This window comes from Alligator sinensis, unplaced genomic scaffold (assembly GCF_000455745.1).
Source record: "Alligator sinensis unplaced genomic scaffold, ASM45574v1 scaffold994_1, whole genome shotgun sequence".
NCBI classification, from domain to species: Eukaryota; Metazoa; Chordata; order Crocodylia; family Alligatoridae; genus Alligator; species Alligator sinensis.
In genome coordinates, this window is record NW_005842488.1 from 969,014 (window position 1) to 985,901 (window position 16,888).

General features: G+C 62.3%; 1 protein-coding gene across 1 annotated transcript in view; it reads right to left on the minus strand.

Annotated features, from left to right (window-relative positions):
• Nucleotides 1-16,888, minus strand: part of ADGRB2 (adhesion G protein-coupled receptor B2) — a 58,922-nt gene that overhangs the window by 22,398 nt on the left and 19,636 nt on the right. Inside the window, exons 6-18 of the mRNA XM_025212860.1 lie at nt 13,788-13,952; nt 13,407-13,512; nt 13,156-13,273; nt 10,996-11,190; nt 9,795-9,863; nt 9,163-9,271; nt 8,786-8,932; nt 8,302-8,377; nt 7,350-7,452; nt 6,725-6,768; nt 3,581-3,707; nt 1,687-1,790; nt 2-34 (exon numbers count right to left, since the gene is read on the minus strand). Coding sequence (XP_025068645.1) covers nt 2-34; nt 1,687-1,790; nt 3,581-3,707; nt 6,725-6,768; nt 7,350-7,452; nt 8,302-8,377; nt 8,786-8,932; nt 9,163-9,271; nt 9,795-9,863; nt 10,996-11,190; nt 13,156-13,273; nt 13,407-13,512; nt 13,788-13,952 — 1,396 coding nt within the window. The remainder of the gene's footprint in view (nt 1; nt 35-1,686; nt 1,791-3,580; nt 3,708-6,724; nt 6,769-7,349; nt 7,453-8,301; nt 8,378-8,785; nt 8,933-9,162; nt 9,272-9,794; nt 9,864-10,995; nt 11,191-13,155; nt 13,274-13,406; nt 13,513-13,787; nt 13,953-16,888) is intronic.

The window sequence follows — 16,888 nt, forward strand, 5'->3', positions numbered from 1 at the left end:
CAGCAGGATGATGGAGCGCTCTGACTTGATGAACCTGGCGGGGTGGAGAGCAGAGAGAGGCAGGTTTAACGTCCCTGTGCCTGGGGCTTGGCTTATTTTCTCCCTAGCCTGGGGGGCAAGAGCCCTCATGATTCAAGGGACCAACGGCCTCAGCAGGCTGGTAGCCTGTCCCCAACAGTAGGCGATGGGGGAGACCGAAGAGGGCAGCCCAGCCCTCAGATACCATGGGCATGGGTGAGCCGGCAGGTGAGAAGCTGCTTCCTCAGCCCAGCCTGGGGAGGGGGGTTTCTGCTTGTGACTTGGATTAAGGCTTCTGGCCCCCCTAGGCAGGATGTTTGGGGCACAGAGACCACTCTGCCCTAAGGCAGGGATGCAGCCATTTCAGAATTGGAGCCCTTCCTCCTTCGTTAGCCCGTGCTTGTGGGACCAGGACAGAGAAGCACGGCAAGCAGGTCTCTGCACCAGGAGAGCGATGCACCCCTGCCCTGCCCTCATCCGGGGTCTCAGGCTGCCTTCCATCAGACCCCTCTGCATGTGTTTATCCCTGCAGGACACACTGCAGGTGACAGAGGCTGGAGGTGACAGAACCCGCTAGGATGGATGGAGCTTTGCAAAGCTGCCCGAAGGATTTAGGCACATGGATCCCATTGCAATCACTCGCTTGTACAGCTCCTGGTGCAACCAGGCTGTGAGCCCTGCCGGGGTTCCCAGGCACTACTGTAGCATGGATCAAGCATTGCCTGAATCTCTCTGGGGGAAAGGGAAGTGGACATCTGCCCCCATCTCTCCACACCTCCAGCCCCGAGGACCTCATAGCTGGCACAAACTCAGGCATGTGGCATGGACACGGGGCCTGGCTCTGTCACACGTGCCAGTGTAAATGCAGAGTAGCCTTGATGAACTTCCCAGGCTGATGTGAGTGGAGCCAGCATCAAGCTCGGTGGGGCCTTCCTGTCCGCACCACGTGCCTGTGGCCACGCCAGCCGGGTGCTGCTGTGCCCACAGCCACCTTTAACGCGATAAGACCTTTATCCCCTTCCTGGAACAGCTCCGCATAATCACACCGCGGCTAAGCCTCCCCTGCCCCCTTCCTACCCACCAGCTGTTTTCTCCCCCCTGCCAGTGCCTGGCATGTATTTTGTCCTGTTCTGCTGTCTGGATCTCCCTGCTGCCCTCCTCTCTCCCACCCTGCTGCCTCTCCCGGCTGCCCGTTTCTGGGCTGGCTCCATTTCTGCTTGGGGTGCAAAGTGTGGGGGTACCCCCGTTTACAGGGCATTGGTGCTGCAGCCCACAACTGCCCACATCCTCCTTCACATAGCCACTTCTATTTCCCCTAGGCTGGCACAGGCCCCAAAGCACCCTCCAGGGGCAGTGACCTCTGCCAAGGCTTAGCCACCACGTCTACAGCTGGCACTTCCTAACACACCCCCGAGAGCCGGGCACCCACACAAGCAGACGGCCTGATCTCATGCTCGGGGGGTGGCACCGGGGCCTGACACTTTGGGGTTCATCACAGAAGGCCTCTTGCAGCTGCAAATCTTGGCTCAAGCTCCAAGATGGCCACGTCCCAGCTGCTACTAGCCTGGCTGGCTTCTCCTGGGTTCCCGGGGGTCAGCATGGGGGAGTTACCCCTGGGCAACTGGGGTGGGTACGAGGGAGCACGGGTCCCCGGCAGGGTCAACCTACCTCCAGAAGGCTGCGTAGATCACCAGCAGTGTCAGCAAGGCCATGCAAGAGACGGCGCAGCCTATCATAAGTGGCACGGAGGGGATGCCCGAGGGGTCCATGGCCTGATGGGGAGAGAGAGAGATGCTCTGGAGATGTCTGGAGAGGATCCCAGAAAGGAAGAGCTGAGGGATGGAGGCTGCCGTTGCAAGGGGGGCACAGCTGGCCTGGAGGGGCGTAGGGCAGAGAGAAGCTGGGGGCTGCCCCGGGTGATATCGCCAGGACCTGGCCACCCAAGGCCATAAAGCTGGACACCGCTGGGGAGGCCCCGGGGAAGGCAAGAGGGGCAGAGCCCACCACCCCTCAGCACCAGGCCTGGTGCCCCCTCCCAGGGCCCATCGCTCTCCCGGGCTCCGTGACGGCCCCTGGCTGCCGAGGTGCGTTCCCGGGGGCGCCTCTCCATCTCCCTGCCAACCGGAGACGCTCCCAGAATATCAATCGCCAGACCCGGCTGCCGGGATCCGGGTACACTCCAGCGTGGGACATGGAGGGGGCAGGGCAGCCCTGTCTGTCTGTCCCTGTGTCTGTCTGCGAGCGTGCCGGAGCGACAGGAGCAGAGCAGAGGAGACAGCAGGACACCCGGGCACATGCCAAGATGGCTCCTCTTGCTCTGCCCCCCGCCAAATGCACATATATTAATGCCTGGAAGGCCTGTTAATTGAGCCTTATAAATCCCAGGCAGGCGTCCTGTGCTGCAGAGCACATCTCTCCATTATATACTGCAGCACGAGGGGGGCGGGGGTGACTCAGGCAGAGGAGCAAGGAGAGAGGAGTCCGGGGGAGGAAGGTGTGGGCTGGCTCCCCAGTTGCTGCTCCCCCCCTGCTGCATGGTCTCCAATGGGGTCTGTGCACTGGGGGGGGGGCTGTGCTTTGCATGATGGGAACAGGGCTTATGCCCCCACTTCACCATATGCCACTGAGGCATCAGGGGCGTCCCCCATGCCCTCAGCCCTCAGCCCTCCTGGGCTCGGGGATGCCAACATGCATCCTCCCCCGGCCTTACAGCTGCCAGGAGAGGGACAAGCCAAGACCCATCGCCCTGTACCCCTGCCCACGGGGGCAGCAGCAGGTGATCCCTGCCCAGTGGGGGCAGCGGGAAGGGGGCGGTGGGTGAGGGGGATGCTGCTCTCCTATTCAGCTTCTCCTCGGGCTCCTGGCAACCAGACGCCAGCAATGTGGGGGGGACGCGGGTGGGCGTGCACAGAGGGGGAGGCGGAGGGAGTGGGAAGAGCTGAGCAGAGTCAGGCAGCGAGGGAGGCAACGAGGGCTGGGCGAGGAGCGGGGGGCTGGAGCAGCTGGGCTGGGGGGCATGGTACAGGGAAGAGAGCAGAAGGGAGAAGGAAAGCATGGACAGGAGGGCAGATCCCCCCCTCTCCAGAGGCCTTGGCCCCATCTTCACACCCAGCACCGGGACCGATGCCCTAGCCAGACCGCTGGGGAAGGCCGCCTGCGTGTGTGCATGCACGTGCATGTGTAGAGCTTGCATGCAGCTCAGACACACTCTCCCAGCACCACTGGACTGCTCTGTGTGTGTGTGTGTGTGTGTGTGCGCACGTGCATGCATGTGGGGATTACTGGTACCCAAGCCCACAGGCCAGTGCCCTACTGGGTCCCTTTCCCCCATGCCCACCTGGCACCACAGAAATATCCCCCATGCGACTTCAAATCACTCCCTCCCCTGCTTTATGGGGGCAGACCTGCCCCCCCACCTGTCATGCAAGCCACCAGTGGTCCCCCCATTATCCCCCAGTCCCATCCCTCCCCTCTCCATCCCTCGCCTGCCTCGGGGTGCAGGAGAGCAGAGGCCGAGAGCCACGAGCGAGCGAGCAGGGGGCACGGAGCTGCTGGCACTCACCGGGTCCTTGGGCAGCTGGGCGAGCACAGCGTAGGTGGACAGCTGGCTGCACTGGCATTTGGTGTGAGCCGGGAGGGTCTCGAGCGTTTGGCAGCTCTCCGTGTCCCAGTTCCCAGCGCCAGCATCCCTGATGAATGGAAGAGGAAGGCGAGAGAGAGCGCAATGATCAAACATACATACACACACACACACACACACACACACACACACACACACACACAACCCACAGCCCCTCGGCTCCGGTGCCGGCTTAACCCTTTGCTGGCGCCGCCCGCCCGCCAGGAGGGGAGCTCTGCCTTCGGCTCTGGCCCTTGCTGGGGAGGCTGACCCAGTTGCTGGCGCAAAATCCATCCTGGGCTTCCCCCAGCCTGGGCTGCGGGGGCTTCCGGCTCTGCCGTCTCCTCCCTGATCTCCCAGGGGGCTAAGTGCTTGGTTTCATTTGAAGGCTCAGGTTGCCAGCTGGGGTTAGGGGGTGCTGAGTTCCAGCTAGGAGGGGAGTGGAGACCCTGCACCCCTGCCAGGCCCTGCTCTGCCCAGCTCAGGGACGTACAGGGCAAGCGTGAGCATCAGGGGCCTGAAGGTACTAAGGAAAGCAGGGGAAGAAGCAGGTGCCCAGGGGTGCCCGGGCTCCCCTGCAACCAGCCAACTGCACTTCTAGCATCAAGCCATCCCCTTCCAGCAGGTGCTTCTGACCTCTCCAGCTAGTGCCCTCCTTGCCCCGCAGAGGCGCTGGGGGCAGCTGCCCAGCCATCACCCCCTCCATCCCCGCTGCAGCCTGAGCTGTGCCTGCTGCCCACGTGGCTGGCACCACACTCTGGGGGGCAGGGAGAGAAGGAGCATCCCAGGGCAGTCACGAGCCCCATGCTCCCAAGTACAGGTACAGGGGTGGTGGGGGCTGTCCCATGCTGAGCCCGCTGCAGGCGGTGTGGGAAGGCCCTCCCCTGGGCAACAGGGAGAATCAGCTTCCCTTGTGTCTGGGTCTCCAAGTTGACCTGGGCACCTAATGCCCACCCCGTGAAGGCTGTCAGCCCTTCTGGGTGGCATCAGTGCTACCATGCACAAGGGTTGACACTAGTTTCCAAATGCACCATCTTCCCCACATGCTCAGCCATCACCCGGTGGCCTCCAGAGACCTGGCACCCACACAAACACACACTGCCAGAGCGTGTTCCTCCCAGCTCAAGCGGGACAGCTGCTGTGCCTCATGCCACACAGCCAGGCAATAAAATCAACTTTAAAAATCCTGGCTGCCAAAGGGGCCCTGCAGGGATGAAGTCCGAACGGCCCTGCCACAGCACCCCCATCGCCGAGGCCACGTGGGGCAGACCAAGCAGGGCCATTCGGACTTCAGCAGCACTGTGAGGGGGCCCTAATGCCCTGGGTCCATGCAAGGTAGGGGCTGTGGAAGTGGGGTGGGCATTACAGACCTGCCAAGCCACCTCTCTCGACTGTCCCCAGTCTCTGCCCAGCAGAGCTGCATTGGCACCAGCCTGCTATGGTCCTGCCATGCTCTCCGTGAGCTTGTGCCACCCTCCGGCAGCCCCCAGCCCCCTCTATGGAGACAAGGGGGGGCCCAGCCACTGCGGGTGGTGGGTGAGTGGGGAGGAGCATCAGCCACAGATGCCGCGGCATGCCAAGGCCGACAGCGGTACATCCCCTGGTTGCTCTGGCAACCCGGAGGAAGGCAGCAGGGAGGGGAGGCCACGCTGGGAGCAAACACTAAGGCCTCCAGGCTGGCAAATGGGTGCAACAGGGGCAACCCCATCCCCACCCCGCATGGTCTAGCCCTGGTCATAGTCACCCCCTCCCCAAGGACTCCGCTCGCCCACGCCATGGCCTTCTGTCCTATGTCTCCACTGTCCCTGCCCAGCGCCGCGCTAATGAATTGTGTCTGGCAGGATGGAGGCATCAATCTCTGGCTGCAAGCGGAGACCAATCAATCCCTGTATTAGCCAAATTAACCCACGGCTGCAGAGGGGGTCGACTGCGGCACAGGCTGCTGTTGCGGAAATAGGGCCACATCCTTCGCTGCGGGAGAACGAGGGGGGTCTGCCTAGGACAGGGGAGCTCTCGACACCCAGGAGCAGCCCATGCTGCACAGCCACAGATCTCTCTACCCCACCCTCCTCTCGCCCTGTGCCCACTGCCCCCCAACACATGCTGTGCCCACCCCCAAGTCCCTAATGAGACATTGGAGCACCGCCCTGGCACCCTAAAAGTCTCTGCTCTTCCCATATGCCCCCCAATCCACCCACCTCTCAGCATGGGGTGCAGCACCCAGGATGGCCGTGCCCAGAAAGGGTGGGACAGAGGGGAGGCTGAGTGGCAGGCCCCCCCCTGTCCATACCCATCGCCCATCAATAGCCAGCCCTGCTGCCATTGCCAGGAGGGGAGGCACCTGGGTCACGGCCCCGGACTGTGCCTGTATCCCTTGCTGTGTGGCAGGAAGATAGTTCCTGGCACCAGGTCAGACACCCCCCCAGAGCACCCAGACACCAGCTTGGAGCAGGCTGCGATGCAGTTACCTGCCCTGCAAAGGTGCCAAAGCCCAGGCCCCAGCAACAGGCCATGTCCATACCCATCGCCCATCAATAGCCAGCCCTGCTGCCATTGCCAGGAGGGGAGGCACCTGGGTCACGGCCCCGGACTGTGCCTGTATCCCTTGCTGTGTGGCAGGAAGATAGTTCCTGGCACCAGGTCAGACACCCCCCCAGAGCACCCAGACACCAGCTTGGAGCAGGCTGCGATGCAGTTACCTGCCCTGCAAAGGTGCCAAAGCCCAGGCCCCAGCAACAGGCCCGGGCACCGGCACCTGCCAGGGTTCGGGACCAGATGGGGAAGCAAGGGGCTGGCAGACTGTGAGGGTGCCCCCGACAAAGCCCAGGCGGGGCTGGAGCACAGCCCGCCCAAGGGGCCAAGGAACAGCTTGCTCCACTGTGCTCCGATGGACACGGGTCTGTGAAGGCTGGCAGGCTCCAAGGGGCGGGGAGGGGGTGAAGGCAGGGTCTGGGGTACACTACCTCATTTCAGTTCACCTCATGCTGTCCTTCCCTGCAGACCTACCCCCAGCCTCCATTCCTAAATGGCCCCCGCAGCCCCTCCTCTCCTGCCCTGGGGCAATGGCAGGCTGCAAGCTGTACTCACATTTTGGAGTAGTCCCAGGTGACGCATTGCGGGTGCGAGGTGCCCTGCAGGCAGGGAGAGCTGGTGAGCAGAGAGCAGAGGCCCCAGGGCAGGGCTGTCCCACCCCCCGCACCCATGGGGAGGGTCCGGCTGCAGCCCTGCTTTCGGGCTCTACCGGCTCCGGCTGGGGGGAGGCAATGGGGAGACAATCTGTGACCTGAGCACGGCCTGTAGCTACTACCGTGTTGGGGGCACCCCTGCCCTGGGGGGGGTACAGGGAGGCTGGGGCATCTACTGCCACACTGGGGACCCCTGGCACTGAAGCCTCCCTTGCACCAAACCAAGCTAGAGCCACTCATACCATGCCCCGAGCTCCAAGCAATCTCCTGGGCACTGCCAAGGGGCTGGCAAGGGAGAGCAAGGAGGGCTACAGCTCAGAAGCAGCGAGCATCAGTCGAGCTGTGCAGGTTGAGGGGAAAGGTGGCTGTGGGGGGTGATCAGGGGGCACTGGAGGAGGACCCCAGTGTGGGAAAGGGCTGTGGACTGGGATGGAGGAGGCGCAGGCGTGAGGGGCAAGGGAAGCCCTCCGGCCCCTGCCAGGGCGAAGACGCCAGCATCCCTCACCCGCTCCTAGCACAGCACTTACATTGATCACGTGGGACAGCTCCACCATGACATGGGGCTCCGTGGGCTTGGGTGGCGGGCGCACCGTCACCGTGAGCACTTTGGATGTTACGGCCAGGGGGGACCTGCAGAGAGGAGGGTGCTGGCTGGGACACGGCATGGGTGGCACAGAGGCCATTTGGACATCCACAGCGCCAGTGCCCTGCCCCTGTGCCTGGGACTCTGGCACAGGCCTGGTTGCTGCTCTCCAGCAACACAGGATCACAAGTGTCCTGGCTCTGCACGTAAGCCCAGCTCTGGTACAAACACTGGTGTGCACGCATGCAAATCTGCTCAGCTTGGCTAGTGCTGGGCTATTGGGTGTACGTGTACACGGAGAAGAACACGCACCTCTTGGCCCAAGATCATGTGTGCCCTTTGCCTGGATGTGTGTGTTGGGGGTGGCAGGTGCCCTAGTGGCCCTGTCCCCAAGCACATGCCTCATCTGCGTGGCGCATGCGTGTGCGAATGCCTGTAAGTGCAGACGGTTTCTCAGCCCCCGTGTTCCCAACCGGATTTACCTCCCACACCCGGCTCTGCTTCTCCATCCCGCTCTCCCTCTCCAGTTGTCAGATCCTTCCCAGCAGACAGGAGGGCAAGGGGACCCATGGGCTGCTTGTCCCCAAGCAGATGGTGCCCACTCTCCTCCTGGCACCCCACTCTGCCCCCATACTATCCTGTACTCATCCTGAGGCTCTCTGACTCACACTTGAGCCCTCATCCAGGGCCAGTTGGTGCCATGCACCTGGGCACAGGGCCCGGCAGGGTCAGTAGGCACAGGGCAGGGGCTGGCTCCCAAGGGCACAGGTCCCTCCATGAACAACTCGGGACTCCTGAATGGGCTGATTGGAGCACCCTTGCCCCCCTCGCTGGGGTCTCCAAACCACAAGGCCTGGACATGGCACCCCCAACCCTGGCTTCAGCCACGCACCCACCTGGGAGGAGGTAAGATGAGCCCCAGCGTGCGATACAGGATGGCCCCCACCACAAAGTGCGACGACTCCTCCATCTCTGCACAGAGAGGACACGACTGTAAGGAACCACCGTGAACGGAGCCGGTGTCCACGGCTGGGGTCCTGCCCCCTACCCCTCACCCCCAGCCCAGCTGCCGGGGGAGAGGGCAGGGACAGATGAACACACGGATAGCGGGTCCTCCTGGGAAGAGCTACGAGCCCTCACCTGCTGCTCCCCACACCCCAGGAGCCAGGGAAGGCAGAGAGGCCCCGTCCTCACCTGCTCCAATCCATCTCCATGTGAGCTCCCCAGAGGCTTGCACACACACACCTGCTTCCACATGCATGCACAAACGCCCTTGCACACACACATGTGAATAACGGGAGCATGCACGCCAATGTTCGTACCCATGAGCCAGCACCTGCCCGCCCATCCTTGAAGGTGCCCATCAAAAGCCCCACTAACCAGAGGAAGAGAGACTCAGCATGTCCTTTGGGATGAAGATCTTGTCCTCAGAGGTGCGGGCCCAGTCCTTCATGCCCCGGCGCCCCTTCATGGGGAAGTTGATGTCGCTGGACACGGCCGACACGGGCTCCCTCTGGATGCTGATCACTGCCAGGGGCAGAGCGGGGGCACAGGGAGAGGTGGGGGGCACACGGTCACTTCCCAGCACCTGGGCACACCGGCACTGAACAGTGCCCAGCCCCTCTGCCTCCTATTGCTCCAGCTGGCACAGCTGACCCTTCAAGTGTGACCCACCTGCTTCATCCTTCATCCCCAGGCCTCTCCTGTCTGCCCAGACACACCCCGGGGTGTGCAACACGCTGGCCCAGGGCACTCACCCAGGTTGTCGGTGACGATGAGGGAGCTCTGGAAGGCCTTGAGTGCACCCCCTACCAGGTGGATGAAGTCCTCCACCACCTTCATCAGGTGCACAGAGCCGGGGGAGACCTGTGGATACAGCGAGAGCAGGGCAGCTGTAGCTGGGTCTTCCTGGCCGAGGGCACGGGGTGGGATCCTGAGGATGGCCCCCGCCATCCCTGGGCATGACCAAGGGGGATCTTCCTGCTCAAGCATTGGCCCTGACCTCTTTGTCCGGGCTTGGGAAGCCTCTGACCCCACAGCCCCTCTGAGTGTGTCCAGGAAGTGCCAGGCTCTGGCACCTGCATGCAGGGCTCTGAGCAGGGGACGCCCACTCCCATGGTGCCACGGCAGGGACAGCCAGCCTGCCCGGTCCCTGCCCAGCCCACCTGGTCAGAGACCCTTACCCCCTGGCTTCCCCTCCACCCTCCCACTTCCAGCAGACCTACGGGGAGGAGGGCAAGGCTTCCACCCAACCCTCCGGACCCCTGCCCAGTGCTCCGAGCTAAGCTGTCACCTCCAGACAAGGGCCCCAGCCTCCCCCTCCTCCTGCCAGCCTGTGTGCCTCCTCCCTGCCCTGCGGGAGCCCTGGCACCCCTGGCAGGCAGCTCACCTGCTGTGCGTCCTCCCACTTGTCCCTGTTCTCCGCGTCCACCATGTAGCTGACCACCTGGAAGAAGCGCTGTGGGGAGGGCAGAGCAGGGCAGGGGTGAGGGGCGGCTGGCAGAGGAGGTAGGGGCTGGGCCAGGGGGAGTCTGACCCAGCCCCATCCCAGAGCCCCGAGACTCAACTGTGCGAACAAGTGAATGCACGGGGACGCGCACACACATGCCACCGTGCCCAACACATGGGCAGCCACACACGCACACTCACGTTGCCCCCCTATATGCATACACACACACTACCAGGCACACACGTGCACATACACACATGCATAAAGCACATATGCTGCCACGCCAGGCCCTCCTGCATGTACATACACATACTGCCACAAACATACCCAAAGCGCACACACTCCCTTGCCAGACCCTGACACAGACACACACCCACATTCCCACACAGTTGTGCTAGGCCCTCTGCACATGCACACACACAGAGACTCTGCTTTGCCAGACCCTCATACACACATATACCTACACACACAATCCCAAATATCCATGCCAGGCCCCCTGCACATGCACGCATGCACACACACACACACACACTGCCTTGCCAGACCCTCACACACACACACACACACACACTCCCACCCAGCCACACCAGGCCCCTCTGTACACACACATATACACACTGGCACACCAGACCTACCCACTCCCCCACCCAGCCAGACCAGATACACATGTATGCTGCCCTGCTACACCTACACATGGACCAGCACACACACACACAACACTCAGGGTATGTCAACCTTGTGCCCTTCAGTGCCAATACAGCAGTTGCTCTCCCAGGCTAATGCCCCTGCCACCCTGGCACAGACACATTCACTCCCCCATCCCTCTTTCCCTGGCTGCACTTTCCCCGGGGCACTGCTTCCACCCACCCTCGATGCCCCCTTCCAGGGTCTTCCTGCCCTTAGCTAGGAAAGCTGATGCTCCTTGGCCCAGCAGTGCCAGCTGCAGCACTGGGCATGCAGCACACCTGGACCCAGCAGTGAGGGCACAGCTTCAGACACCCACGGGGTAGCACCAAAGCAGACCCCACCCTCCAGCAAGGCACAAGGCAGTCAGAGCAGGAGAGCCCCACAATTGCAACCTCTCCAGAGAGGCCATCCTTGTCTTTCCAGGGTGCCAGCAGCATCCATCCGTATGTGGTACCTGCACGTCCTCAGAGGAGGGGGTGTAGGTGGCCCTCTTGAAGGTGTCGGTGACGTTGCGCAGGATCTCCACCGAGAAGAGCAGGTCCCCACTGTAGTAGGTCTTGCGAGCCATGAGCTCCAGCAGGCTGCGCACCACCTGGGACATGCCCTCGCCCGCTAGGACCCGCTGCCCCTTCGCCAGGTGCTCCCGGAGCTGTGGAGACAGGGGTGGGGAGGTTGCAAACTGCAGCTCCCCTAGAATCGAGTGTCGTGCGGAAGCAGGGTTGCAAGGGGCCGGTGGAGGTCACATCCAGTCCGATGCTCTGCCCGAGGACAGGACGGTCCCCATCCAAGTCACCCCAGAGGCTCTGAGCTCTTCTAAAACTACACGATCAACCCTGAGGCACAGCTACAAGGCACCAGACACCCAAAGCACTGAGCTTGCCCCAGGTGAAGCAGGGGGCCGAGGGCTGGCAGTGTCCTGCCACTGCAAGGGGTGTTAAAACACACATTTGAGTTGGTCTAATAAAAGATATTGGATTTACCCAAAAAACCTTGCCTGCCTATATCCTTAGACCAACACGACTACAACCTATGCCCCTGGAGAGATCCCAGGAAGATGGCCAGGCCTCCTGCTACGGAAGAAGCCAACCCTCCCCCAGTCTGTACCAATCGGACTATGGGGTCAAATCCCTTCCAAACATGGGGTTGGTGTGACCCCGAGCAGAGCAACAAGACCCTTTAGCCAGGAAACTCTGGGTTTGAGTCCCAGCAGAGGCATTGGCACAGCCCAGTCAAAATTCATTGGCAGGAGATGAAAAAACCCTGTAGCAACAGGAAGGGAAAATATTCCTTCCCGGCCCCGCAGGGCACCCAGCAAAGCCCGGATGCCTGGGAAACATCACCCACCCTCCTCTCTGCTTTGCAATCTGGGGCCGGCCAGCAGAGCTCCACACCTCACCCCCTCGAACTGGGCACCGGACGTCCCTTTCTGCCCACCCCCCCCTCCATAATCTGATCCCAGCCGCTCTAATCTTCTTTCCTAGATAAGCTGGTTGCAGTTGAGCACAGTCCTCTCCAATATCCACCTGCTCCGGGCTGCTGAGCTCCTCTCATTATCTCCTTGCGATCCATGTGGCGAGGGGGGGGTGCTCCTGTCAACTTGCCACCCCTGCCTCTCTTGCCCAGAGCCCTGCCGGCCAGACGCATGCCAATCCCATCATTAGCAGCCCGGCCCCAGACCCCCCTGCCAGCCACAGGGTGACAGCCAGGCACGGGTCCTGTAAAGAGGGCACCCAGCCAGGCAATGTAGCCATTAGCCTCTGCCCTTTGCCTAGAGAGCTAAGGATGAGGCGGGCATCTCCTGCTGCTAATGGGGTGCTAATGACAAGGGCTGATTAACATGCCAGCCAGAGCCAGGAGGGGGTGGAGGGAGGAGTGGTGGCTAGTGGGTACCTGCTCCAGAAGCGATGGGATGCAAGAACTGTCTGCCGGCTTAGGACCAGGAGCAGGCTAGCGTGGACGGGGAGCCAGAATGGTTGGGTCCTACTTCACTTTTGCCACTGACCTCCTGACCTGGGAGTGAGGTGATGCCCCACTCCCTGCCTCAGTTTCCCCATAGGGCAAACTGCAGGGGGTGGAACTGAGCCTGGAGTCCAGGCAGCTCCTTCATCCTCTGTGCTGGATGCAGGACAGATGGAGAGGACAATGCTGGTGATCCTAACCCTAGCCCTAACCCCGCTCTGGTCTGAGAGAGGGCTCCGGGTCCAGTGATATGGCTCCGGACAGAAGCAGCAGTGCTGGGGGGAGGGGGGAGTTTTATGGGTTACCAGCCCCGCTGCAAGCCACAGCCCAGGCCCCTAGCCCGCACCCTCCTGCCCTGCAAACCCAGGAGCCCCCAGCCTGGAACACAGCTCAGAAACCCAAAGGAATTGCTATTCCCCCCACCCGCCAAGGATGCCTCCCAGCAGCCACACCTCTGCTTGCAGCAAGCGTGTGGTGCACCAGCCCCCATCACATCCAGTCTGGGGGCCAGAAACCAGCCACAGGGCATAGCAGATTTCCCCTGGGGTCTTGACCAGCACCCACTCTACCCCCAACTGCCAGGGCTGCCCTGGCCATCAACCAGCCCGAGCGCACATGAGGGAGCAGGGGGGCACCAGCCCGAGTGTGCACCTACTGAGAGATGCAAGTATCGGTACTCGTGGGAGATGCACCGGGCGAAGCTGGGTATGCCCCCGGCTGGCAGACCCTGCAGGAGAGAAGGGGAAGCAGCATGGAGCAGCTGGCTTGGGCAGCTCCAGCACACGACAGCACCGTGCCCCAGCCCGCAAGCCATGAGTGCTCGGTGCCCCCACAGCAGCTGGACCCCTTAGCCACATGCCAGAGCCCCTGTCCCACCCCACCCCCAGCTGGGGCACCTATGCCCACTCACCCGTGGCGTTGGGTGGGCATTTGTTGTAGATGACCTCTCCAGCGGCCGTCTTCTTCCAGGTCATCAGCATCACGTACTCGTCCTTGCACATCTCATGGTAGGCTGCGGGGGGCGCAAACAGACAGGGGGCTGGGGAGGGGGTCCTGTCCTTGGCACCGTGCCCCAGGGTGGGCACACGGGGAGATGGCAGCTCTGCACAGGTGGGGACAGGGGCATAGCCAGGGCTTGGCAAGGGGCGGGCTTGGTGCCCTGAGAGAATGATCAGACACGCAGATGGACGCAGGGGTTAGAGTCTGGGTTCAAGAGACCCTTGGGCAGGGCAGGGACCTCAGTCCTCCCTGCCCAGCCCTGGCAGGGCTGGCCCCGCTGGCCCCTACCTGGGCACTTCTTCTCGTTGCACGTCTTGACCTCCTCCCCGGAGCCCTCACACGGGTAGCCCTGCACGCCTGTGCCCTGGCACATCCGAAAGCGCCGCTGCCATCCTGTGTCACACGTCTTGGAGCACAAGCTCCAGTGGTTCCACGGTCCCCACTTGCTGTCACCTGCCAGGGAGCAAGAGACGGGGGTCAGAGCTCGGCTGCAGCCAGAGGGGGTGGGGGTGCACTGGAGAGACAGGCAAGGCACAGACTGGGAGCAGATTTGGGCTGTGCTGCCCAGAGACAACGTGAATCGAATACTCCACAGGTTATTAAACCCATTAATCAGCCCCCACATGCAGCCCCCACGCCCCCACCATGATCCAAGACTGTCCTTAGTAAATCACAGCCCCACCCAAGCACACAAACAGACCTCGCCTGGCACCCAGGGACCTGGATTCCTGCCTCTGGGGCCCAATTTGGGCAGTATGTGGACAGAGCCAGGGCCTGCCCTGTCCAGGGACACCCATGTGTGCCAGCCACTTCAGGGCTCCTCTGTCCCAATGCCTCTCCCCCTCATCTCCCAGCCCTGTATACCCTCTCTCCATTCATCTGCTCAGTCCATTCACCGCCCCCCCACACTTGCTGTCAGTGCCCCCAGCCTTCACACCGTTGCCTCCCAACATTGCACATGGAGGGGAAACTGAGGCACAGGAAGGGTAGTGATTTGCACCAGGACACATGGCGGCTCCAGAGCAGAGCCAAGGGCAGGACCCAGGTGTCTGGACTCCTCCCTGCAGGCATGGCCAGCTCTGCTCAGACGGCTGGTGTGCTCAGAGCTCTCTCCTTATCGTGGCTTCTCTGAGTTGCCCACATGGCAGGGCAGCATGCGGGGGCACGTGTGCCTCCTGCCCAGATCAGAAGCTCAGGATCTCAGGGGAGGGGAAGGGAGGGAGGGGCCTTGACACCCCCCTGGGATGATCCAGCCATCATCACACCACCCGGCCCCTGACATTTCCTGCCCGCGTGATGGCAGCCAAGTGACATTTAAAGGTCATCGGCCATGTGACTCCACTGCCATCACTTGGCATTTGGCTGCCCCATGATGGTGGGGGGTGCAGAGCCCGGCTGCCAGGGGGGCAGAGCTGGCCCGAGGCAGGGCAGGGAGAGGGGGCTCTATGTGGAGCTATGCTGTGCCTGCTCTGGTCTCAGCTCTGTGGGTACGTAGGGGAAGCCTGGGCCTGGCTGCCACTGCACCCCTGCACGTGCTTCCCCTTCAGCATGTGCAAACCTGTCCCCGTGCCCGCACACACCAGCTGCTCTGCATGGCTGGCAGTGCTCACACATATACACTTATCCATGCTGGGACGTGAGTGCCTGGCTGAGCGCATGCTGTCCCCCCAGTGCTACTGCAAGTATTCACACACGTGTGCAAATGTGTGCTTGCCTTGAGACTTGCACGTTTCCCCTCCCACCCCCTTGCCACCAAGTGCTCACACAAGTGTGAACTCCTGTGCTTGCAGGCTGAGTCCTTGTGCATTGCCCTGCTCACAACCCCATCCCAGAGACTGCTCAGGCACATGGCTAGCCATATTGACATGCCAACTCCACGTGTGTATACCTGCTCACTCCCCACGCCAAGTGCTCGCACATGTGTGAACAGAGTCCTGGGCTGCAGAGCTGCTCATTTCCCCATCCCACCATGAGCGCTCACACGCAAAGCCCCATCACTGGCGTGCAAGCTGCTCCATGCCCTGTGGTGCCGCATCTGGCTGGAAGCAGGGAGCGAGGCAGGGTGGGGGCTGCCATGCCATTGGCAACACAAGGCCATTGCAGCAGTCAGAGCAAGAGTGAGTGTTTAGCAACAGCTTCCTGCAAGCCTCACGGCCCCGTGCTGTTGGGGAAAGGGCACATGTCCGTGATGATGTGAAAGCCCTGGAGATGGGGTCTGACCTTGGATCTTTGCTTCCTATGAGCTTACCTGGGACACGAGTGGGCTGAGGGCATGACAGCAGCCTCCCAAAACAGAGGGGCCCTGGAGCACTGGCCGCAGTCTCCAGGATGCCGTACGTGCGAGGAGGCTGGGGCACCCCGGACAGCTCATCAGGGCATGCAGGTCCCACTACAGCAGAGAGCAGGAGGGCCGTGTGCCCCCAGCCTGCCAACTCCTCTCTGGCTGTCTGATCCGGGCTGCGAGCTCCAGGCCGTGTTGGGGAAGGCAGCCGGGACCCATCTGTCCCTGTCACCTGCTGCCTGGCAGCCCCTGCATTCAGAGCCGGGTTTTACAGAGCACAGCTGTCACCCAGACAGATCGGGAGCCCCGGGCCTGATTGAACAGGGCTTGTGCCGTGTCTCTTCATGCAGCAGAGACACCAGATGCCATCACTACAGCCATGGGGCAGGCCAACGCACACAGTGGCTTGTCTGCCCAGCCAGGCTGCCTCGCCACCCAGCAGCCAAAGCCAGAGGACAGGATCGGCCCTCTCACCGGGAGCAGGGGTCCACAGATGGGCAGGGGCAGCCCTGAAGGGACCTCAGACTGGCTGGGCAAACTGCCCTCAACAAGACCCCCTGCTCGCACCACACTATACACGTGGGGTCCCCACCACGGCCCCCAGCTCACCCACAGGGAGCATGTGGGTGCCCCAACATGGCCACAGCAAGCACACACAGACACGGTGACACGACCCTGATGCTCACACCCACAGTGAGCGCACACAGACCTGACGCAGCCTCGGCGAGCACATGGAGACCTCAACGTAGTTAGTGAGCACGTGGGGATCGGCCACCATGCGTGCACAGGGTCATAGCTGCAGGGAGTGCATGGGGACACTTTGATGCCGCCTGGCTGCTCACACCCACAGCAAGCGCACGGGCACCCGAAAGGGCCACAGCAAGCGCACGGGGACCTGGACATCACCACGGCCATTGCACAGGGACACTCTAGGGTGCCCTCAGTGAGCACATGGGCAGCCGGTCACGGCCCTCGCTCACACCAGTGTGACACCCCAGCACACCGTCCCACAAACCAGCCCCTTCATTCCCCCCCAGCATCCTCACACCAGCCTGGCCCCTGAGCATTGTGCCCCACTGCTCCCAGCTCTCTGCCTCCCTGCCCCATC